The 24,130-nt window shown below is 44.1% G+C and overlaps 1 protein-coding gene and 1 long non-coding RNA gene across 3 annotated transcripts; one reads left to right on the top strand and one right to left on the bottom strand.

Moving 5' to 3' along the window:
- Window positions 1-20: 20 nt before the first annotated feature.
- On the bottom strand, window positions 21-19,595 carry iars2 (isoleucyl-tRNA synthetase 2, mitochondrial). Of its 2 annotated transcripts, XM_071366457.1 has the most exons (22): window positions 18,879-19,595; window positions 18,479-18,601; window positions 18,160-18,313; window positions 17,663-17,811; window positions 17,490-17,539; window positions 14,438-14,638; window positions 14,214-14,329; window positions 13,955-14,124; window positions 13,047-13,137; window positions 12,781-12,932; window positions 11,735-11,895; window positions 11,554-11,656; window positions 11,345-11,438; window positions 10,790-10,867; window positions 9,874-9,976; window positions 9,645-9,747; window positions 9,387-9,512; window positions 9,031-9,269; window positions 8,734-8,879; window positions 8,465-8,655; window positions 8,160-8,304; window positions 21-745 (listed from the first exon to the last, which is right to left on the bottom strand). In XM_071366457.1, the coding sequence occupies exons 1-22, from the start codon at window positions 19,137-19,139 to the stop codon at window positions 600-602; spliced, it is 3,102 nt and encodes a 1,033-aa protein (XP_071222558.1). In that variant the 5' UTR covers window positions 19,140-19,595; the 3' UTR covers window positions 21-599. The 2 variants fall into 2 exon arrangements, with proteins under 2 accessions (XP_071222558.1, XP_071222559.1); XM_071366458.1 differs by lacking the exon at window positions 10,790-10,867 and having other exon boundaries at window positions 18,879-19,593.
- Window positions 19,596-21,228: 1,633 nt separating this feature from the next.
- On the top strand, window positions 21,229-23,123 carry LOC139553790 (uncharacterized). The gene is made up of 2 exons (XR_011670727.1): window positions 21,229-21,686; window positions 22,211-23,123. It is a non-coding gene; the product is annotated as an uncharacterized lncRNA (long non-coding RNA).
- Window positions 23,124-24,130: the final 1,007 nt, after the last annotated feature.

Raw genomic sequence — 24,130 nt, 5'->3', positions numbered from 1 at the left:
GCACCAATTTGGCTTCCGAGTGTATTTGAATGATAATCCTTTATTTAATAGATTTGATACAAGTGGACAGGAGTACTATACAGATTATCATTAAACATGAATACAAATAAAAAACAAAGCGCTCAGTGTTGTACCATCCCCTATATATCCTTCTAATACATACAATAACAGACCCGATGACTTGATTCTCTTAGTAGGTATATTACTGCACTCTGTGCCTCATAGGAGGGGTCCAGGACTATCAATACATGTCCCTTTCTAGGAAACATCACTGAAACCTTACTGATGTGCCCTTCTTTGGGAGGTGTCTTATGAACTCAAAAGTACTGCATAGCTCTTAAGACAATTCCCTCTATCAAAATAAAATGTGTGCTTTGTTTTACGAAGCCTGTCTCGTAAACCATCCATCCTCACTGCATGCGGCAACATGCTAGAGTCAATGTCAGTTGAAGAGCTGAAGAAATGTCTGGCTGTTAACCCTCTCTGTGCGTTGCTAAGCAGGGTCTTTCTTTGTTGACCCCTGGTTGTCTGGAGTCAGTTCAAGCAGACAGACCGGGTCAGAGGGCAATTTGCAGGTTGTCATGGTGCGGATGGACATGTCACTGCGCCCTAGTAAGGATGGTCTGGCAGCGGGGGCAGGGGCAGTCTGGAGAGTTTGAGGTGTACCGGCGGCACCTCGGGCACCGGGCCATGGAGGTGGGCACTGCCGCTACTTGGTAAGCACTGTCCTCACGGATAACCCCACCTGATTGGACAGAGAGAAAAGGTTACTAGGGCCTATGATTAGGGCGGATAAAAGGTCATATTCATTAGTGCACACCAGACACCATATTAAAATGTTTTTCAAGGAAAAACGTTTCACAACAAAATGTCTTGTTTTGAACACGAACCAGGTTACTGTATGACCCCTAAAATACTTGGGTGTTTTGAACAGACTATGATTGCGTTAAACCGGCAGCCCAATTTTGATATTCTTTACACTAACACTAATTAGTGTTGACCAATCACATCAGCTCTTTTTTTTATTTTTAGAACTGATCTGATTTGTCAAAAGACCAATTAGTGAAAACAAAGTTCAGAATTGGGCTGCCTGTAAAAAAAAAAGCCTAAGGCAAAGATTCAATCAGATCAAGTGTTAACTGGCGATAGCAGACACCCACATAGCTGAAGTTTTGGAGGTGTCTGAGGTAGTGGTCACGATACCAGAATTGACTTAGATACTGATACCAGGTTTAGTATCACAATACAAAAACAAACCACAGCGGGAAAAAAGGCATATTAGCCAAAGTCACAGAGAAACTCAGCTACTGCTCTGTTCAATATTACATTAGATTTCTTTGGGACAATTGTTTTGGAGAGACAGCCATGTATGCATTAATAAATCAACTACACAATCAATTTAACTACATAATGGTAATCATTTATTTGAACAGTAAATCAAGATGTAGCCTAGGCCTATTCACAATACAGGTGAATGAATGCATATTCAATAAGAGCGTGTGCATGCACTGAGTTATTGAGCTTGTTTTGGCTGATTTCATGGTGCTACAGATTACAAATAATTTGGCCTCCCTTAATAAAAAAAAGTATATAATAATAGCCAATCAGCATTGAGAAACTGAGTGAGCTCAACTGAATGGTCCTGGCACACCAAAACAAAAGTGTAAAGGGAAACCAGTTTGGACTTGGCTTCACATCAACCCAAACTTCATTGGCAGAAAAAAATGTAATTGTTGCCCTCTGGTGGCTAGCTAGCTAAAATTGGACATTTCCTAAATTAGCCATATGACGGATATAGGGATTTGGACTTGTGGTTTTACTTAATTTTAAGTACTGGCCAATGAATATAACGGCAAATCTGATCCAACCATAAATCCATGCATTGTGCCTCTGGCCTGGCCAGGTAGCCTAGGAAAACAAAGACTAAGTGTGTACTGTATGACAGAGTCATAAACCGTTTCGGGCAACATGAGAGGATGGCATTGGCGTTTCTCTACAAGTAGGGTAAGTCAACTGTGTTTTTTCTACTTACGCACACACAGAAATCAGTACCATGGACAGCCATGTGATATCTTACGTTGATTGGACTAAATTGTTTTTGGAATCTTTTAGTTGTCACTGTATTAGACTAAGCATAAGTGATTTGATGATGTTGAAACGTTCACAAAGCAATTTGCTGAAATGGTGCTGGAATAGTGGAGGCAGCTCCTGTTTTCTTTGTGACTTGCGGTAACTTTCCATGGTTCTAAATCAATAGTTGTTTAGTAGTCTGAAAATGTCAAACGTTAACTTGCTTGACCATGCTGTAGGTCATGTAACTGTTTATTACATGCAATATGCTTTGTGGACTAAACCGGATGTTGCTCTCTGGCTTTGTGATGAAACAAAGGTGTGGCTGAATTTATTCTGTCTCTGACTTAGGCCTATATTATCACAGTGGGAAGGCATATGAACTAACAGGTTATAGAGGAAACAATGCAATTATCACAACACAGGTTGTAATTCAGGGATGTAGTGGTAAAAAAAAAAAGGGGCAGGGGTAAATTATAGAGAAGACTAACAACCACCGATATAAACCAAAACGTATTACATTTTTTGAACTGTATTGCTTGATTGCATTTTCATGCAGGTCTATTGGGAAGGCCTAATGTAACTTTCTGTAGTAAAAAATGACTAAATGCATATCACGTTCATGTTCTTAGTATCTCATGTAATTCAATTCTGTATTGTAAACACCTAAAGTGCACCCGTATAAAAAGCCCTTAGTTGAAACTAAAATGTTGTAGTCTATACTGCCCTACCAAGAAAAAAGGCAGTAACTGCTCATTTGGTTGAAAATTTGTCATTTTTGCTAAATTAAATACATGCTTAAATATGTGGACAAGTATCCTACCTCGTATTGTGTTTGAGGAAATGGGGGTCATGTTAGCAGTAACTGCATAAAGTTACTGTGAAACCAAGGTAAATAAAAGCAATTTCTCAGTTACTGCCTTTTTGCTTGGAAGGGCAATATACCCATTTGAAGATGAACTTGTTATTGTGTTAAGATTAGATTCTCTGGGGACCACATTTACATTTCAGAGGACCCCACCAACCAAGTTTGGGAACCACTGTAACCTCTGTTTGCTTCCTCTCTCTGCCTCCTGCATGGCAGCCTGCCTCAGCCTCACCACTGTTTGTGTCACTACTATCTGTAGAGCAGTTTTATATTTCAATCAATTTTAGGTCCCACAGGCTGTCCCAACACATAATGACATTAAAGTACATTCTAACAGTAAAAGTTTACTCTAAAATATTGGATTCTATACCCATTTAAAGATAAACAAGTTATTAATGTGTTTGATAATTTCAACTTTAGGGGACCCCATATGAATCCCGACCCCAAGTACGGGAACCACTGTACTACTAATCTCTCTCTGCTTGTATCCTATCTGTGTCTCCTGCATCCAAGAAAGCAAAGGTAACTGAACTAAATGAAAGGTAACTGAACTAAACTAAATGACTATAGCACTAACTTCTGTCACCATGAAGAGCTTTGGGAGACTAGTCAAGGATCATATCACCTAACTTAGGCCGTCATTGTAAATAAGAATTTGATCTTAACTGACTTGCCTAGTTAAATAAAAGTGTTAAAATATATATATTTTTAAAATTTAAAAAATAAAATAAATTGGCAAAAATCGCATCCAAAATGACCAATTGTTATGAAAACTTGAAAATCGGCCCTAATTAATCGGTCGACCTCTACTTTCCACCTCCACTGCGGTCCCGTCGATGTGGATAGGGGGTGCTCCCTCTGCTGTGTCCTGAAATCCACAATCAGCTCCTTTGTTTTGTTGACATTGGGTGAGTTTTATTATCCTGGCACCACAATCCCAGGGCCCTCACCACCTCCCTGTAGGCTCTCGTCATTGTTGGTAATCAGGCCTACTACTGCTGTGTTGTCTGCAAACTTGATGATTTGAGTTGGAGGAATGTGTAGCCACGCAGTCATGGGTGAACAGGGAGTACAGAAGGGGGCTGAGCACACACCCTTGTGGGGCCCCAGTGTTGAGGATCAGTGAAGTGGTGTTGTTTCCTACTTTCACCACCTGGGGGGGGGCGGCCCATCAGGAAGTCCAGGTCCCAGTTGCAGAGGGCTGGGTTCAGACCCGGGGCCTCAAGCGTAATGATGAGCTTGGAGGGTACTAGGGTGTTGATTGCTCAGCTATAGTCAATGAACAGCATTATTACATAGGTATTCCTCTTGTCCAGATGGGATAGGGCAGTGTGCAGTGCGATGGCGATTGCATCGTCTGACTCTATTGGGACGGTAAGCAAATTGAAGTGGGTCTAGGGTGTCAGGTAAGTTATATGTAACCTTTTTTTAACTAGGCAAGTCAGTTAAAAACACATTCTTATTTTCAATGACGGCCTAGGACAACTGCCTTGTTCAGGGGCAGAACGACAGATTTTTACCTTGTCAGCTCAGGGATTCAATCTTGCAACCTTACGGTTAACTAGTCCAACACTCTAACCACCTGCCTCACGAAGAGCCCGCCTGTTACGCGAATGCAGTAAGAAGCCGAGGTAAGTTGCTAGCTAGCATTAAACTTATCTTATAAAAATCAATCAATCATAATCACTAGTTATAACTACACATGGTTGATGATATTACTAGTTTATCTAGCTTGTCCTGCGTTGCATATAATCGATGCAGTGCGCATTCGCGAAAAAGGACTGTCGTTGCTCCAACATGTACCTAACCATAAACATCAATGCCTTTTTTTAAATCAATACACAGAAGTATATATTTTTAAACATGCATATTTAGCTAAAAGAAAACCAGGTTAGCAGGCAATATTAACAAGGTGAAATTGTGTCACTTCTCTTGCGTTCATTGCACGCAGAGTCAGGGTATATGCAACAGTTTGGGCCGCCTGGCTCATTTCGAACTAACTTGCCAGAATTTTACGTAATTATGACATAACATTGAAGGTTGTGTAATGTAACAGGAATATTTAGACTGATGGATGCCACCCGTTAGATAAAATATGGAACAGTTCCGTATTTCACTGAAAGAATAAATGTTTTGTTTTCGAGATGATAGTTTCCGGATTCAACCATATTTATGACCTAAGGCTCGTATTTCTGTGTGTTATGTTATAATTAAGTCTATGATTTGATAGAGCAGTCTGACAGCGATGGTGGGCACCAGCAGGCTCGTAAACATTCATTCAAACAGCACTTTCGTGCGTTTTGCCAGCAGCTCTGCTGTTTATGAATTCAAGCCTATCAACTCCCGAGATTAGGCTGGTGTAACCGATGTGAAATGGCTAGCTAGTTAGCGGGGTGCGCGCTAATAGCGTTTCAAACGTCACTCGCGCTGAGACTTGGAGTAGTTGTTCCCCTTGCTCTGCATGGGTAACGCTGCTTCGAGGGTGGCTGTTGTCGATGTGTTCCTGGTTCGAGCCCAGGTAGCGGCGAGGAGAGGGATGGAAGCTATACTGTTACACTGGCAATACTAAAGTGCCTATAAGAACATCCAATAGTCAAAGGTATATGAAATACAAATCGTATAGAGAGAAATAGTCCTATAATTCCTATAATAACTACAACCTAAAACTTCTTACTTGGGAATATTGAAGACTCATGTTAAAAGGAACCACCAGCTTTCATATGTTCTCATGTTCTGAGCAAGGAACTTAAACGTTAGCTTTCTTACATGGCACATATTGCACTTTTACTTTCTTCTCCAACACTTTGTTTTTGCATTATTTAAACCAAATTGAACATGTTTCATTATTTATTTGAGGCTAAATTGATTTTATTGATGTATTATATTAAGTTAAAAGTGTTCATTCAATATTGTTGTAATTGTCATTATCACAAATACATATTTTTTTTTAATATTGTTTTTTTATATATATTTTACATTGAAATTATTTTTTATATATATATATATTTTTTTTAATCGGCATCGGCTTTTTTGGTCCTCCAATAAATCGGTATCGGCGTTGAAAAATCATAAAATCGGTCGACCTCTAGTGGAAAGCTTCAATTTCCCCAGCATTCACATAACTGGTCCACCAACACAGACAGTGTGGTTCTTCAACCTCAGGAGACTGAAGAAATTTGACTTGGTACCTAAAACCCTCAAACTTTTACAGATGCACAATTGAGAGCATCCTGTATCACCACCTGGTACGGCAACTGTACTGTCCACAACCGCAGGGCTCTCCAGAGGGTGGTGTGGTCTACCCAATGCATCACCAGGGGCAAACTACCTGCCCTCCAGGACACCTACAACCACCTGAGCCTCTGCCTGTTCACCCTGCTATCATCCAGAAGGCGAGGTCAGTACAGGTGCATCAAAGCTGCGACAGAGCCTGAAAAACAGCTTCTATCCCAAGGCCATCAGACTGTTAAACAGCCATCACTAGCACATTAGAGGCTGCTGCTGCCTTATATACATAGACTTGAAATCACTGGCCACTTAAGTAATGCAAAAATGTGTAAACATTATTAATCTCATATGTATATACTGTATTCTATTCTTAGTCTATGCCGCTCTGACATTGCTCATCCAAATATTTATATATTCTTAATTCCATTCCTTTACTTTAGATGTGTGTATTGTTGTGAAATTGTTAGATATTACTTGTTAGATATTACTGCACTGTTAGAAGCACAAGCATTTCGCTACACCTGCAATAACATCTGCTGTTTTTGCCACTTAGAATTATCAGCCCACCGAGTGAAGCACGAGATTGAACTTCACTCAACTATCTAGAGCAGTGGTAACCAAAAAGGTGAATAAATGCTTTTTCACAAATAAAAAAAGGTTTAACAGTGTTCACCCTGCACTACATCACTGGTTGTAATATGGCTTTTTAGTTTTTATTTCTGGCTTGGCTTCCCATGTGATTTTACCCACGCGCCACTTCTGGAAAGTAACAAAAATTATAGTACGAACCCTTTTCATATTCTAGTTTCAAAAAGTACAGAGGTTTCAGTATACCGTTCAACACTAGTCTGAGGTGTAAAAGCCAATACATGCCTGTTCCGGGTTGGCGATCCAGAGGCTCCGTAAGGTGGGTGTGATGCAATTTCGTAGTTTCTGGAGCCTCATCGCCGTGCACTTCCCAAAATTTGTAACAATGTGGAGGACTCCTTATAGCTCCATATGTACATGATTAGTTGACGGTAGGTGGGGGCAGTAGGTCCTGTATAAACACAATATAGGTGTAGGCCTAAAAGGTCAATCCGACACCTGCAGTGGCTGTACAGAATTCACCGCGATGCGGCCGCCGTAGAGGTAGTCAGAGCATTCATACTTGAGCTTCGCTAAGCAGAGCTGTTGTCAAGAAAGTGAGTGTTTATACAGGACCTCCTGCCCCACCAACTGTGTCAAACCCTCCCTACGGAGCCTCCGGATCACATTGCTAGAGCAAGTATAAATGGGCTATTAACTGTGTTGGAGCTGTCAAATTGGTGAGCAGCTTATCTTGATCAGTGTCACAAAGCCACACCCATCCCACTCACTTTACAAGTTCAGAATGAGAAAGTGTAGGCTATATAGAAATAATGATGCTCAAATAAAAAAAATCCTTAAACTAAATAATGAGGATTTGCATCATCTTAATAAAGGTGTAGATTACATCTCACATTCTAGTGTTCAAACTTGTAAACAAGGCTGCATGGGATTTCTTAATGGGACTCCGTGCAGCCAATGGCAACGTCCGCTTTAGGTATAATGCCAGGAGCTGCTTGTGGATTTGACAGCTCCAACCCAGTTCTACCTCCTACACTGCCAAAACAACCGCTTTGTGGATGTCAGCTAAAGCGGATATGATTGTATAAAAAAAACATTTTTAAAGTAACCTTTATTTAACTAGGCAAGCCAGTTAAGAACACATTCTTATTTACAATGACGGCCTACCCCGTCCAAACCCGGACGACGCTGGGCAAATTGTGCGCCGCCCTATGGGACTCCCAATCACGGCCGGATGTGATGCAGCTTGGATTCGAACCAGGGACTGTAGTGATGCGTCTAGCACTGAGATGCAGTGCCTTAGACCGCTGCGCCACTCGGGAGCCCTATAGAACCCCGAGTTTCATTTGGGATTCAGCTACTACAGCATTGTAAATGTGCTAGTGTTAGCTTAGCTGGGACTCACCCTCAAGGTTGATGAGGAAACTGCCGTTGCTGATGAGGGCATCAGCGGGCAGGTCTCTGGGCAGGGCGCTAGTCAGGGTTGTCTGCGATGACATCATCAGCTCTGTTAGCTGAGAGTAAGAGGAAGTAGGTTCGTCTTGGAGAGACTGAGAAAGAGAGAGATTAGATAGGTAAAGTTTGTGGTAGCCAACTAGGAGTTGCCTTTCTGAGACCTGAAAGACCGTCACTTCCATACAACTACATCTCAGCCGTTTCTGGTATAGTGATTATGAGGAGGACATCAGAGAGCGCATTCTGCCCCCTTACCTCAATGAGTTCAAACAGTAGGCCAGGCTCAATCTCTATGGTCAGCTCATATTCGGCTGCATTGCGTCCTGGGATAGAGGACAGGAAGGAATCCCTGATAGCGCATGCCCCCTCCACGGCTTCCTCCAATCCCGGCCTCCGCCACACAGGACTGCTCTTAATCCAGCCACTCCTGAACAGGGTCTCCCCCTCTGAAGATAGAGACTTTCAGTCACTGAGACACACACACACAGGTACAGGCAGGCACGCACGCACACATAAGGCCATACCGTTATGTCCTGGGGCGTGTAAGTAGACCTCTTCGGCCAGGTGAGGTAGGATAGGAGCGATGGAGCGCGTCACTCCGTCCAGAATCTCCTCTAGAACCGTCTGACAGGACCGCCGACCCAACGAGTCCTCAGGATCACAGTACAGCCTGGGAGAGGGAGAGAGTAACAGACTATTAATAGTGCCATATAGTAGCAATGACATTAGTCATTATAGTGTTGTCATAAGTGTAACAGAGTAGTAGTAGACAATGTAATAACAATAGTAGTGGTAGTAGTATTTAGCAAGAGTATCAGTACCTGTCCTTGATGATGCTGAAGTAGAACTTGGAGAGGTCTCTGGTGATGAAGGCTTGGAGCAGGCGGATGGCCCTGCCCGCACCAAAATCATTGTAGGCATCTGTCATCTTCATACTGTAGTTCCGTAGAAGGTGCAGTAGGTACTGGTCGATGTAGTGCATTTCTTTAGGGTCCACTGCCTGAGTACGAGGGTCAAAACCCTGCAGATTCCCTAGCAAGAACTTCAGGGTATTCCTCAACTAGAAAGAGATGAGGAAGAGTTATTACAGCAGTGTGGAGAAGCAGGTAACGAGACTTCTACACAGATAGACCTTTTTTCAGACAGACTCACAGATAGTAGACACCATGAGACTCACCTTATTGATGCTGTCTCTGGCTGAGTTGAGCACGTTGGGGCCGATCTGGACCTCAGAGAAGACGTTGGACTCTGCCACCCACCAACGCAACACATCCACTCCATAGGCAGGAGACACACTGGGGTCCTGGGAGAAATAGAGGGAAAGAGATAGGAGAGTGGGGTTGGGTGAAAGCCTTTAAAGACTAACACTGTTGACCACCCCGGGAGTGTGTGTATGTTTCTCCAGAAAGGTTAGGTCTCATCCACCACCTCTCACCTCCCCCCCGTGGATGACTGTATCGGGGTCTACTACGTTGCCTAAAGACTTGGACATCTTCTCTCCTTTCTCACTTATCACAAAGTCATGTATCATGAGAGCCCTGAGAGAGAAAGAAATGTATCATCAGAGCCCTGAGAGAGAAAGTTATGAATACAGATTCTTCTCTGGCTTTCTTACGGACACATTTACAACAAGCACACATAGATATAAAAAGTATTTCACTGACTTGTAGGGTGCCATTTTCTGCACGGCAACACTGGTGAGCAGAGAGGACTGGAACCAACCACCTATCTGGTCCTTTCCCTCCACATACACATCAGCCCTCGAGTCTGACGAGAGAGAGGGAGAGAGAAAGCGAGAGAGAGAGAGAGAGCGGAAAAACATGTTTAGTTCTTTGCAGTGTTTTGTTCTTAACCAATTCATGCGAACAGAGAGGAAAGCCAGATGGTTAGTATCAGGGGAACTTCACTGTCTTTGTCCACAAGAGGTAGGACAAGTCTAGAGGGACAGAGACCACAGCCACTGGTAGTGAGGACATTGAGACAATGTATGACAAGTATACCGAGATTGTGCCACCATGCCTTGACCAATGCCCTGCATGAAAGTAGTAGCGACAGACATTCCACCTTGGCCAGCCTTGAAAGAGACAGTACAGAAACGTTACATGGCGAGGCAGCCTTCCAAAGCCACGGGGTACTGTAGAGGTTGGAGAGAGGCTTAGAGACCGTAGTGCTCCTGCCTTAGACAGTAGCACAGATACAGCCACCAGGCTTTCAGGGGGAGATCCTCCCTTGCTGCCAAAGAGAGAGACTGCTGACTAAACAGAGAGCACAGCCAGGGAGTGAATCTTATAGATAACCAATCTTTAAGGTGCTCAGCTCCCAAACAAGGTGCTCAGAGTCCCACATGCTGAGGAGAGAAGGGGAAGAGAGCAGGAGAGAGTCAGAGAGAAAGAGAGAGAGAGGGGGGGATTGTGAGAGAAAGAAAGGAGGGATGAGTAGAAAAGGGGGGAAAGAGGGATGAGTAGAAAAGGGGGGAAAGAGGGATGAGTAGAAAAGGAGGGATTAGTAGAAAAGGGGGGGGACGAGTAGAAATGGGGGGGAAGGAGTGATGAGTAGAAGAGGGGTCTGGGGGTTATTAACCTGGCACCAGGGGTTTGCGTAGGGAGGTAGGGAGCCAGCTGAGCCGTGACTCAGAGTCAGTGTCACTCTCCTTCATTTCTGAAAACACAACATGGGTAAACCTTGGGAAATTGTGTGGCTGTATGTTGGATGTCAGTCTTGCCAAATGCCACAACAAGAACAATATCCAAACAAATTAAAGTCTTCCTCATTATCTGACTATAAAACACTTCAGTAAGGTGTCACAGCGTGTTCCAGAGAGGGATAAAGCTAATGGCTGATATACGAGTACTAGACACGCTTCATACGAGAGAAGTCATTTCTAATGCATAAACAATTCACGATAAGCCATGTGCCAGAGAGAGATATCATTACCAGGCAGTTTGTACAGTATTCAATAACTGGTTAGTGCAGTAAGGACACTTAGCAAATTGTGATTTAGCTAGGCCTAGCTAAGAAAACAACCTTCAGACACAGCCTTGAATTCTAAGAAAACACAAGTGTAATTGCTAGTGTAAGAATACTTGGCAGATGTAGTACGTAGCTGCGCCAGGTTAGCTAAACACAGAGCCTCACCTTCAAGAACAGCAGCCCAGGAGGTTCCACTGTCAAACCAGATGTCCAACACATCATCTCCACGCTCGTAGTCGGTTACCTCTCCTGCTTTACTCTGACAAACACACACATACATACATTAACTTTCACACACACAAGGTGCTAAAATCCTCTTTTAATCATACAACCATATTCACTGACTTGTGAGTGGAAGTGCTGCGGTGACTCACCTTCTTGAGCACCTCTGGTGGCAGTAGAGATTCCAGGGGCAGCTCCCACCAGCAGTCACTGCCCTTCTCTGAGAACAGCTGGGTCACATGGGATACAGTGTACCTTTAGGGGGAGAGTGCAGGAGTCAGAGCGGGGTGGCGTTGTGTGTGTGTTTGAGAATGTTTGTGGGTGTGTAGTTACTTGTTAATGAGAGGCTCTCCTGTCTCCTTGTGGTAGAACACAGGTATGGGCACACCCCAGCTCCTCTGGCGTGAGATACACCAGTACGGTCTTCTGTCCAGGTGGGCCAACAGACTGCCCCTCGCCGATTCTGGGATCACACGCACCTTAGCCAGCGCTTCCTACACACAGTCAGAACGAGTTTCTTAATCCTCTAGAGCAGGGTTCCACAACTAAATGTTTTAGTCAAATATTCTCTCTCTTTGGACTTCTTGCAGTCTACAAATGATTTGTAACTATGTTCCAGCCCCCTGACCATCCGCTGAAGAAGAAAGAAATCGTCCTGCAGCTGAATTTAGTTGATCCCTGCTCTATAAGAAGAATCATTCTCAGTTTCTAAGAGTCTAACTTACTGAGTGGGACCTGTTCTAAGTGTATGCGAGTGACAATCATCACCTGTTTGAAAGAATCATTCTCTTTTTTTTTTCTTTTTTTTTTTTTTTTTTCTTTTTTTTTAAATTTTATCCCCTTTTCTCCCCAATTTTCGTGGTATCCAATCGCTAGTAATTACTATCTTGTCTCATCGCTACAACTCCCGTACGGGCTCGGGAGAGACGAAGGTCGAAAGTCATGCGTCCTCCGAAGCACAACCCAACCAAGCCGCACTGCTTCTTAACACAGCGCGCCTCCAACCCGGAAGCCAGCCGCACCAATGTGTCGGAGGAAACACCGTGCACCCGCCCCCCTCAGTTAGCGCGCACTGCGCCCGGCCCGCCACAGGAGTCGCTGGAGCGCGATGAGACAAGGATATCCCTACCGGCCAAACCCTCCCTAACCCGGACGACGCTAAGCCAATTGTGCGTCGCCCCACGGACCTCCCGGTCGCGGCCGGCTGCGACAGAGCCTGGGCGCGAACCCAGACTCTGGTGGCGCAGCATAGCACTGCGATGCAGTGCTCTAGACCACTGCGCCACCCGGGAGGCCGAAAGAATCATTCTCAATGTATCGCATTGAGAACTGAGATTCATCCCTGTTTGTAAGAGTTATCCTCAGTGTGTGATTCCTACCTTGGCCTTGTCTTTGAGGCTGGCGATGTTAATGAACCACTGTTTGCTGGGTCTGATGACTACAGGCTCTTTACTCCTCCAGTCGTACGGGTAACTGTGGACACACTCCTCCTCCTTCACTAGAGAACCGACAGCCTTCAGCATGGAGATCACTGACATGCACACAAAACACACACAAAAGCTTGTACAAAGAGAGCAAGAACTTAAACTAGACAATACAAGTTAAGCATTCTCCTCCCTGTCTCTCTCACACCGTTTCTTCCTACCTGTATCGTTGCCCTCCCCCATCACAGACAGACTCTGTAGCTCAGGCCCAGCCAGCTCAGTGAATCTGCCTTCCTCATCCACGATACACTCCTAGAACAGAGGAAACACACACAGCCATACAAATTAGGGGTGGGTAATTTAAATGATTTTACTATTCGAATAATATCATGACGTTCAGATATACGGAGTCGAAATTCTCATTGTTATTTAAAGAATTACACAGAAAAAAATGATAAACTACCGACCAATCAGAACGACACAAATGCACACGGCAGAGGTAAACAGCGGCCATGCTGCTTTACTTCAGTAGTTTGGCTAACAGCAACAGTGAAAGAGAAGTGTGATTTTCGCTAAGATATAACTGATTGTTACAAAAAGTTTTTCTGGTGAGTGTTTTGCGTTGATCTGTGTCAGGTATTGTGGAAACTCTTAGATGAGCACCTGTAATTGCTATTTGAAGTGGGGCAATAGCAATGTAATGCACCATTATAAAAACTACACTCAAAAGTTTGCAGTTTCATTAAATTAGGAATTTCAAATGTAGTGGTTCTTAAACTCTTTGGTATATCATTGCAGGTAAAAATGTCACAAGGATAATGTAATTTAGACAAAGCTTTTTCATTGTTAAAATAGTTCTTAAATTTGTTCACTCTGAAAATGAACACCCACTCAAGTAATCGAATACTAACATCCGTTCGGACATTTGATTAACCCCAGGAAGAGATTGGACCCCAGGATGAGCTAATGGGAATCCTTAATAGAAATACAAACCATGCCCATCTCTAGGACAGATGTCATTGGAAGTTCATGAAGACTTTTAGCCTGGAAGCCAGAATGTTTTTGAAGTTGGCCAACTCATATTGTTCTGTCAATCCCATTGATATATTAGTCAACTAAAGGAACGCACCACTGACAGTTTAAAGTGTGAGGCCACACTGTAGTCCTCCATCCCATGGGCAGGAGCTGTGTGGACCAATCCCGTTCCTTTGCCCATGGTCACAAAATTGGCTGGAAGCAATGGAACCTCCTTCCTGGGAATGGTGGGATGCTGGCAGACTCCTCCCTCAAGTTCTGCACCTGGAGGTGGGGATGGGAAGAGAAAGTGACAGAGTGACATGACAATGTTTATGTGTCTGTCTGTCTGAGTGTGTGTGTGTCCAGTTTACCTGTGAAAGTGCCCACACTCTCCAGCTCTGTGCTCAGCAGTGTTGCCAGGCTGGAAACGCGCTCAGTGGCCACTAGGAGGAGCTGTGAGCTGTCTCTCCTCTTCACTACTGAGTACCTGTGTGTGAGATATTAGAACACATTTACAAAAGATGGGAGTTATACCGTATAGTACTGAAGGTGCAGGTATGTGTGTGGGGGGATGTCTGTTGACAGTAGCACTTACTGGGCATTGGGCATAAAGCAGACAGCCTGGTTGGCTGGGATGGTCCATGGTTGGGTGGTCCACACCAACACAGAAATGCTGCCCAACTCCCCTACAGCTTCCGCCATCTTAGGGGGCAGGGTGGCCAGGGCGAAGGTGGCGTAGATTGCTTTGCTCACGTGCTGTGGGTTATACTCCAACTCTGCCTCTGCAAGAGCTGTCCTGGGGAGAGAGAGAGAGAGAGAGAGAGGGGAAGAATTAGAGGTAAAGAGGAGGAGAATGAAAGGAGGGGTGGGGAGGAGATACGCAGCAGAGATACACTACATGGCCAAAAGAATGTGGACACACCGAACATCTCATTCCAAGACCATGGGCATTATTTTGGAGTTTGTCCCCCCCTTTGCTGCTATAACTGCCTCCACTCTTCTGGGAAGGTTTTCCACCAGATGTTGGAATATTGCTGCGGGGACGTGCTTCCATTCAGCCACAAGAGTTTTAGTGAGGTCAGGCACTGATGTTGGGCGATTAGGCCTGGCTCGCAGTCGGCGTTCCAATTCATCCCAAAGGTGTTTGATGGGGTTGAGGTCAGGGTTCTGTGCAGGTCAGTCAAGTTCTTCCACACCAATCTGGACAAACCATTTCTGTATGGACTTCGCTTTGTGCACGGGGGCATTGTCATGCTGAAACAGTAAAGGGCTTTACCCAAACTGTTGCCACAAAGTTGGAAGCACAGAATCGTCAAGAATTTCATTGTATGCTGTAGCGTAAATCTTAACTAGAACTAAGGGGCCTAGCCCAAACCATGAAAAACAGCCTTGAAAAACAGCCCCAACAGCCTTGAAAAACAGCCTCAACATTATTCCTCCATCACCAAACCTTACAGTTGGCACTATGCTGACATCCGCCAGGAGCACGCCATTGGTGGAATCGAAAAATAGCCGAATCCACTAATTTGAAAGGCTGTTCACAATCTTTTCTACGGAGGAATAATTGTCTATGGAGATTCGTCTGTCAGAGTGCCAAATGCTGAAGCGTGATTCATTACTCCAGAGAATGTGTTTCCACTGCTCCAGAGTCCAATGGCGGCAAGATTTACATCACCCCAGCCGATGCTTGACATTGCGCATGGTGATCATGGTTACTGATCAATTCATTTATAATTAGAAGTTTTTGTTATGTTTTAAAAACGTTTTTATTTTTGTACTTATGTACAATATCCTAACCACCATCGATAAGAGACAGAACTGTACAGCCGTCTTCATCAACCTGGCCAAGGCTTTCGACTCTGTCAATCACTGCATTCTTATCGGCAGACTCAATAGCCTTGGCTTTCCCAAATGACTGCCTCGCCTGGTTCACCAACTACTTCTCAGATAGAGTTCGGTGTGTCAAATCGGAGGGCCTGTTGTCTGGACTTCTGGCAGTCTATGCGGGTGCCACAGGGTTCAATTCTCGGGCCGACTCCTCTCTCTGTATATATCAATGATGTCGCTCTTGCTTCTGGTGATTCTCTGATCCACCTCTACGCAGACGACACCATTCTGTATACTTCTGGCCCTTCTTTGGACACTGTGCTAAAAAACCTCCAAACGAGCTTCAACGCCATACAACACTCCTTCCATGGCCTCCAACTGCTTTTAAATGCTAGTAAAACTAAGTGCATGCTCTTCAACAAATTGCTGCCCGCACCCTCCCGCCCGACTAGCATCACTACTCTGGACGGTTCTGACCTAGAATATGTGGACAACTACAAATACCTAGATGTCTGGTTAGACTGTAAACTCTCCTTCCAGACTCACATTAAGCATCTCCAATCCAAAATGATATCTAGAATCGGCTTCCTATTTCGCAACAAAGCATCCTTCACTCATGCTGCCAAACATACCCTCGTAAAATTGACTATCCTACTGATCCTTGACTTCGGCGATTTCGTTTACAAAATAGCCCCCAACACTCTACTCAGCAAACTGGATGTAGTCTATCACAGTACCATCTGTTTTATCACCAAAGCAACATATACTACCCACCACTGCGACCTGTATGCTCTCGTTGGCTGGCCCTCACTACCTATCCGTCGCCAAACACACTGGCTCCAGGTCATCTATAAGTCTTTGCTAGGTAAAGCCCTGCCTTATGTCAGATCACTGTTCACCACAGCAACACCCACCCGTAGCACGCGCTCCAGCAGGTATATCTCACTGGTCATCCCCAAAGCCAACATTTCCTTTGGCTGCCTTTCCTTCCAGTTCTCAGCTGCCAATGACTGGACGAACGAATTACAAAAATCACTGAAGCTGGAGTCTTACATCTCCCTCTCTAACGTTAAGCATCAGCTATCTGAGCAGCTTACCGATCACTGTACCAGTACACAGCCAATCTGTAAATAGCACACCTGACTACCTCATCCCCATATTATTTACCCTCTTGCTCTTTTGCACCCCAGTATCTCTACTTGCACATCTATCACTCCAGTATTAATGTTAAATTGTAATTATTTTCAACTCTAGGGCCTATTTATTGCCTACCTCCCTACTCTTCTACAGATCTATAGATTTTTATTTTATTTTGTGTTATTGACTGTACATTTGATTATGTGTAACTCTGTGTTGTTGTTTTTGTCACACTGTTTTGCTTCAACTTCATGGGCGGCAGGAAGCCTAGTGGTTAGAGCTTTGGACTTGTAACCGAAAGGTTGCAAGATCGAATCTCCGAGCTGACAAGGTAAAAAACTGTCGCTCTGCCCCCCCTGAACAAGGTAGTTAAACCACGTTTACAAAATAGCCCCCAACAGTCTACTCAGCAAATTGGATGTAGTCTATCACAGTACCATCTGTTTTATCACCAACGCCCCATATACTACCTAGGCCGTCATTGTAAATAAGAATTTGTTCTTAACTGACTTGCCTAGTTAAATAAAGGTTAAATAAATAAAATACACCTGTCAGCAATGGGTGTGGCTGAAATAGCCAAATCCACTCATTTGAAGGGGTATCCACATACACTACATGGCCAAAAGTATGTGGAAGAGCTATGTAGCAGAGACTATATCCAGAAGCCACTAAGTGCTGCCTACCTGGAGGAAGGAGACCAGAAAACTGGCTTGTAGTCCTGGTAGATCAGACCCTAGAAATTACAACACAAGAACAAACAGTTAGCTCCTGGGGGAGAGAGAGCGAGCAAGTGAAATAATGAGTGTCAGATCTTCTAGAGAGGCAGGCTGACCCAAATTGATAGAATATATCCCACCTTGCTGTGCATGTCCTGGAAGACCTTAAGCTGAGCTGCCTCATAAGTCCCATCAAAGGTGTAGTAGCACTTATCCCAGTCCGCCATCACGCCCCAGCGCTGGAAGGCAGCGCGCTGACGAGCGATAGCCCCCTTCGCAAACTCCCGGGCTGGAGAGCAGAGGGGACCAGAGTTCATCAACAGACACACACAGCTGATTTTCTGGTGTCATACATACACAGGGGGATATCAGATTCTGTTAAATCAATAGGCAGAGCTGTTTTTGTGTTTCAGTGAACCACAGTCATGTCGTGAGTAATTTTGTCTGAGATGTGAATATTTGTGTAAGCTCCAAAAGCGAATGCCTACGCTTTTAACAGCCTACACTTTCAGCTCAATAGGCTAACATGATCCTTGCCAGGTCTCACTGGTGACCTGGGTTTGATACCTAGTCAGTTCCATCCATCCACAATAAGTGACCAGTAATATATCAGCTGTCTGTTCCCTGCCTCACTGACCTTTCTGTCTTATCTGCAGAGGGCTCAGTCCACTGGTTCCCAGCTCTCCCAGTGCCTTCAGCTCAATAGGTAGCCCATGGCAGTCCCAGCCTGGGACATAGTGAACCTGTTTCCCCCTCAGCATCTCAAAGCGGTTCTGGATGTCTTTGAGGATCTGGAACAAACAACACCAAAGAATCATTATGATAAAGGCCTTGTCTTGCCAGTGAGAGCCAGCACTGATTAATCTCTGTTCTGGTTTCAAGTCCAGTTGAGAAATAATGCACAGCTGGATTCTCTGCTAAATGACTAGAATGTCAAATGTAGCAAATAACAACACCTTATTGAGGGCATGTCCCACATGTGGGTCCCCGTTGGCGTATGGGGGGCCATCGTGGAGACAGTATTCCTTCTTTGCCTTCCTCTCTCTCTGCCATGAGTAGAGTTCTGCAAAGCCACACTCCTAGACACAGACAGAATCAATACACTGACATATTACTGTCAAGTCTATAGTCATAACACAGGCACATAGCTGAATTTCAGACACCGTCTCATTGAGAAAGGTTAGTTAGTTAGCTAACCAAAATGAGTCTTGCAGTGGCTAGTAAACCTCTTGTTTGTTTATCTGACATTCCTTAGCAATCGGTCACACGCGCCCGTTTCGAAACATGTGGCTCACTGGTAAGCTAACTAACTAGTTAGTATGACATTAGCAAGCTAGACTAGAGCACTCTTCTTACCTGTTGTATCTGTACCTCCCGGTCTATGAGATTCTGTCCGGTTAGTTTCATGGGGAATTCAGTACGGGGAAGCAACACGCTGTCGCGGTACGGCCCGGCACCCTGGGCGGCTGCAGGGTGAACGGTACCTTCGGTGGAGCTGACATTTTGACAACGGTTGGAGTTGAAGGAGAGTGCGGGGTGGAGAAGGGCGCCTCTCCGAACACTCGTTCCCCATCTCGCTACGCTCTGGCTCACTGCTGAAATGCGGCACAGCAGCATGGAGAGGCAAACACTTCGTACTATTCTACCTACCAAAATTCGAAACCAAGTTTGTTGTTGTGATATTGTCCTCGATCTGACTGCGACCTCTTAAAGCATTGGATGGCTTTTTTCTTGTTTTCCGGAAGTACTGGACGTAAAACACTACTACGGAAACTGTGAAAGGACAAATTAGTTGTCTTCGATTAGGTTTAACGGCGGTTGGCATCCAATAAATGTTGCATTACCGCCATCTACTAAACTGGAGTATAACTCCCTTATACTTAATTAATTTGGTGTTTTATTAATAAAAAAATAAAAAATAAAATACCCTACCATCTAACACTACAATCACAAAAATAATAATAAACGCCATACTCCACTATTTAAAGGCATTTAGTCCTACTTCAGGCCAACAGCCTGAAAGGATGGGACACAAACACTTGACACACTGTGTCTCGCACACACAAATACCTCTCTGCAGCTGCACCACAGCCTCTATTTTCTGCGACTTACTTTCCATCCCTGCTGTACAGTTGATAACCATTACTATAAATTCCAAAAATCCAATCTTACTGAAACATATATCACTTTTTGGCCCATCCCTCTGTACTGGTACATATCTACTACTCACACCACTCCTCTCAGATCCCTCCCCCTTGACCAAATATTTTTCTACTTTCTTCACTGCCTCAGTATATGACAACTTCTGTACTACTCTAACCCTGGAAACCTCAACCTGCCTCTCGCACGGACATTTCTGATTCCCAGCCCCATGGGCACCCCTACAATTAACACATACCACTACTTTCCCCAATGCTACACATTCCTTTGTCTCATGCCCTCTGCACACCTAGGAACCTCCTACACACTGCTGACACATACCCATAAGCGTGACACCTGTAACAACATAATGTAGTCGGCATAAAAGCTCATACAGGATCATTTATATATCCTAACATCACTCTGTTGGGCAAAGACTCAACATCAAAACTCAAAAGAACAGACAATGATTTCTGTTTCTCCACACATGCCACCCTGTCTGCGTCGCACCAAACGACAAGCATCACAAACACCGGGAATCTTCCCCTTCAGTTGGTCAGCTTTCACATTTACCGCTACCCCAGTAATGACTCCTTTCAATGGCACCCTATTTTTGAGAGCAAAACAATTCACATCTCTTGCCCCCTTTCGTTTAACACAGAGCGCCTGCTCCCTCTGACCAGCAGAAACACATACAAATGATCGCAATACAACTTTTGGTTACCCTCACCGATTCCACAGCCACCAACTCTGTTTTCACCGACCATGAAACCGCAAATGGATAAGCCAATAGGCAAGGGTCCACTTTTTCCAAAAACTTCACAGACTAATCTTTATCCTGTGCAAGCCTCGGGCCCCGAGAACTTCATCACACCTACCACCTCCAATACTTTGCCCTCACTCACTTCCATTTCTCCTCCTGTCCAACTCTCTCTGCTTAAACTTTCTACCATTCTTCTTTAACAAACCATCTTTTTCCCCCATCATTTAACTGACTCAAGCTCACCCTCTTCCTCCCTCTCTCTCTTAGACCTCTGCCTCTCTTTTCCCCTCATATTCCAAGTATAACTCTCCTTGTGATAATACTGCACTTCTCCTGACAAACATCTTGTTCTTGCATTGTCAAGGGACACCATTTAACCGGCTGTCACAATCTCCGTACAATCAGCACGAACACCTCGGGATGTAGCTCTCAAGTGTAAACAGTGTGAACATGTAAAGGCCAAATTAGTTGTCATTGTGGTAAATAGTTTATATTTACCACAAGAGGTCACTATAAGACCTGTTTTTGTGTAATACATTTATTTGACATTTATCATCACGATATAACATAATAGCCAATATTTTGAACATCATAAACTACCTATAGGCCTAGTGTAGAAAATGCCCCCATTATGTTCAGGGAGGACAACCGGTGATAAACTCTGAGGAGAGATCATAATAGTATCAAGCTCTTCAAATTATAAACTTGTGAATTAAAAGGCATATTCACTGACCTTGATCTATAGGCCTAAAAAAGACAGTGATTAAAAACACAAAGGCTATTATTTGAATTGCTGACAGTAAATCAAAGACGCTGTAAAGCACGTGTCAAACTCATTCCAGGATGGGGCCGAGTATCTGCAGTTCGCTCCTCCCTTGTACTTGATTGATGAAATAAAGTCGCTACACTAATTAGTAAGGCACTCCCCTCACCTGGTTGTCTATGTCTTAATTGAAAGGCCAGGACCAAGTTTTAGAAACCATGTTCTATGGGAGGCTTATGGTAAATTGTAGGTTTCCATTGGAGGGGCAAGATAGACAGGTGGTTTTGGGGACGAGCCCTGTTGACCTGACGTCGCAATCAGTCGGGGTATAAAATCCCCTGGATTTACACTCTAATCATTTACATTGAGAGTGGAAAAAAGCCATAGACAGACCGGTTACGCTACTCACCTAATTGAGGCGAAGAAAGAACCCGACAAAATGACTAAAATGGTGATCACTTACATTGGCTTCCTTCTCCTTGCCATGCAGTTATCACAAGTAAGAATTTCTTCTGAAATTATTTGCAATGGTTGATTTGTGAAATATACCCACTTTATTTAATTACACTGACGTTAGGCCTACCCAACATTCTGGGGAATAGGCTAGGCATTTCGAAAGGTTAAATAGCATAGGCTATTCCATATAGTTTACAAATAGATGCGTTCTCAGTGACACGCTAGTGATGTGGATAATTGGCCTCAGGTGTTTCCAGTCTGACTAGAATGCCAGAATGTTTAATCTAACGTGCCTTTAATAATTTGAGACGAGCACAATGTGAAGCAGTAATGCCTCCAGATACTGAATCCCAGATATAAAGTTAACTAATGGGGAAACTGCCTGTTTCATAAGGTGATGGCACTTAATTGTAATGTCTCAATTAAACATATTGGCTGCCATAGGGTTAACTTCACACGTTTTTGCTCTTTTTTAAATTGGTCGGACGAAAGTGAGATTTAAATTGGGAAATGTTTTTTCTATGTGTAGTTTGTTGCCACTGATGTGCCCCTATGCTCATGTTTTAGGTCTTTTCACAAAACATTAGGCGTAGGCCTACAACAAGGTCCCCGGCGACAACTGTGAACACTACCAAAGTTGACGGCGGCGCGCGTTCCAATATGACCAAGGTACCCGATGTTGTCACTACCACCAACATCACCATCCCCAAAGGAGCCTGCACGTCCTTGCAGTCCAGTGCGTTCACACTGCTCATTCTCATGGTAGCGGGCTTGCTCCTACAGGGCTGCTTATAGAGGGTTCATCTGCACTAAACGCACTGCAACGAATAACATCGGCACACTTTTGTACGTTCTCGAAAGGCAGTGTACCTAAACAGAGTGAACACGTGGACGAGAACACCTTTCTACTGATGGGAATTATTTGGATCACACCTCCTGCGCCATTTCAACCCAGTATAGGCAGGCTTACTGGCCCTATGGTGTGGTCCCCTCAATGGCGGCAGGCCATGATGAGGATGTACTAAACTCTGCTCTTTGACTCTGTTGGTTCCTGTGTCCAGACAGCAGGCTGTCGTTTTGTAACTTCTGAAGCTAAATGTTGGCTGTGCCTGGGAAATCAACTGCATATAATGAAATGTTGGTTGAGATGCAGTCTGTAATTAATGTAACCTATATTTGTCTTATCTCTGGCACTTGAGTCCTAGCTCCAACCTGGGCTTGAACTAGTGACCCTCTGAACACAACTGCCTCCCACTGTTAACAAGCTAGTCACTTCACACCTGTTACACTTGCTATTTATACTCCTGATACTGCAATGTATACTTTGTCAAAGGCTTGATGTACTCTTGGGATTTGTAGAATAGCTACATTTTATAGGTTAAGTTCTCAGCTTTTGATTTTAACTGTTAAGCGGTGATGTAACATGCTTAGATTTATTTTGTATTGCCAGATTTAATAAAGCTATGACATGTACAATTAATATTCAATGTTGTAAAATGAATAACCTTACTACTTGTTTAATGTCAAATGGATGTCCTTATTTTAGCATGGTGTAGAAATAAGACTTGAGCACTTTTCCATCAACTAAAATTAATAGTTTTGGTCTTTGGCTGGCTTTGAGTAGAGATACTTTTGTGGCTGATGGCTCGAGCTTAATTTTCATGACACTTTGACCGTAGGGCTACTTAAAGGCTGCTACGCAACATGGCCAAAAGTATGTAGACAAACCTTCAAATTGGTGGATTTGGCTAGTTCAGCCACAGTGCATGCGGCCCTACTAAAACAACCTGGCAGCAGAATGACCTGTACTGAGGAGCTCAGTGACTTTGAATGTGGCAATTCCCTTGGATACCACCTTGCCGATAAGTCTTATTTTCTGCCCTGATTAAGTAAGTGCTGTTATGGTGGCGAAACCTCTAGAAGCAACAATGGCTCAGTGTTATGGCACACAGAATGGGACAGCCAGGTGCTGTAGCGTGTAGAAATCATTTGTCAGTTTCACTAGGGTTCCAAATTTCTGGAAGTAATGTTGGCACGAACTGTTCAGGCGCTTCATGAAATGGGTTTCCATGGCTGAGTAGCCCCACACGACCCTAAGATAACCATGCTCAATGCCAAGCGTCGGCAGGACTGGTGTAAAACCTGACATCATTGAACTGTGGCACAGTGGAAAGGCGTTCTCTGGAGTGAAGAATGAGCCCCTTCAAGTGTAGGGAGATTTTAACGCTACAGCATACAATGACGTTCTGTGCTTAAAACTAACATTTGGGGGAAGGCCCTTTCCTGTTTCAGCAAGACCAGGTTTGATTATCGGTGTAGAACTTGACTGACCTCAACCCCACCAAACACCTTTGCGATAAATTGGAAAGCTGACTAATCGCCCGACCTCACTAATGCCCTTGTGGCTGAATGGAAGTAAGTCCCCAACATCTAGTGGAGGCTGTTTATAGCAGCAGAGGGAAACAACTCTATGCCCATTTTTTTTAA

This window comes from Salvelinus alpinus, chromosome 25 (assembly GCF_045679555.1).
Source record: "Salvelinus alpinus chromosome 25, SLU_Salpinus.1, whole genome shotgun sequence".
NCBI lineage: Eukaryota > Metazoa > Chordata > Actinopteri > Salmoniformes > Salmonidae > Salvelinus > Salvelinus alpinus.
The sequence above is the reverse complement of the archived record's forward strand: the minus strand, read 5'-3'. Positions and strand labels throughout refer to the sequence as shown.

What these genes read in the sequence shown, in the direction of transcription:
- iars2 (XM_071366457.1), bottom strand. Translation starts at nt 19,139, where the DNA reads ATGCTGCTGTGCCGCATTTCAGCAGTGAGCCAGAGCGTAGCGAGATGG. An exon ending in TCCAGGACATGCACAGCAAG is followed by an intron (nt 17,540 to 17,662) that starts GTGGGATATATT and finishes TGTAATTTCTAG; the next exon opens with GGTCTGATCTACCAGGACTA. An exon ending in GCCTCAAAGACAAGGCCAAG is followed by an intron (nt 11,896 to 12,780) that starts GTAGGAATCACA and finishes GACTGTGTGTAG; the next exon opens with GAAGCGCTGGCTAAGGTGCG.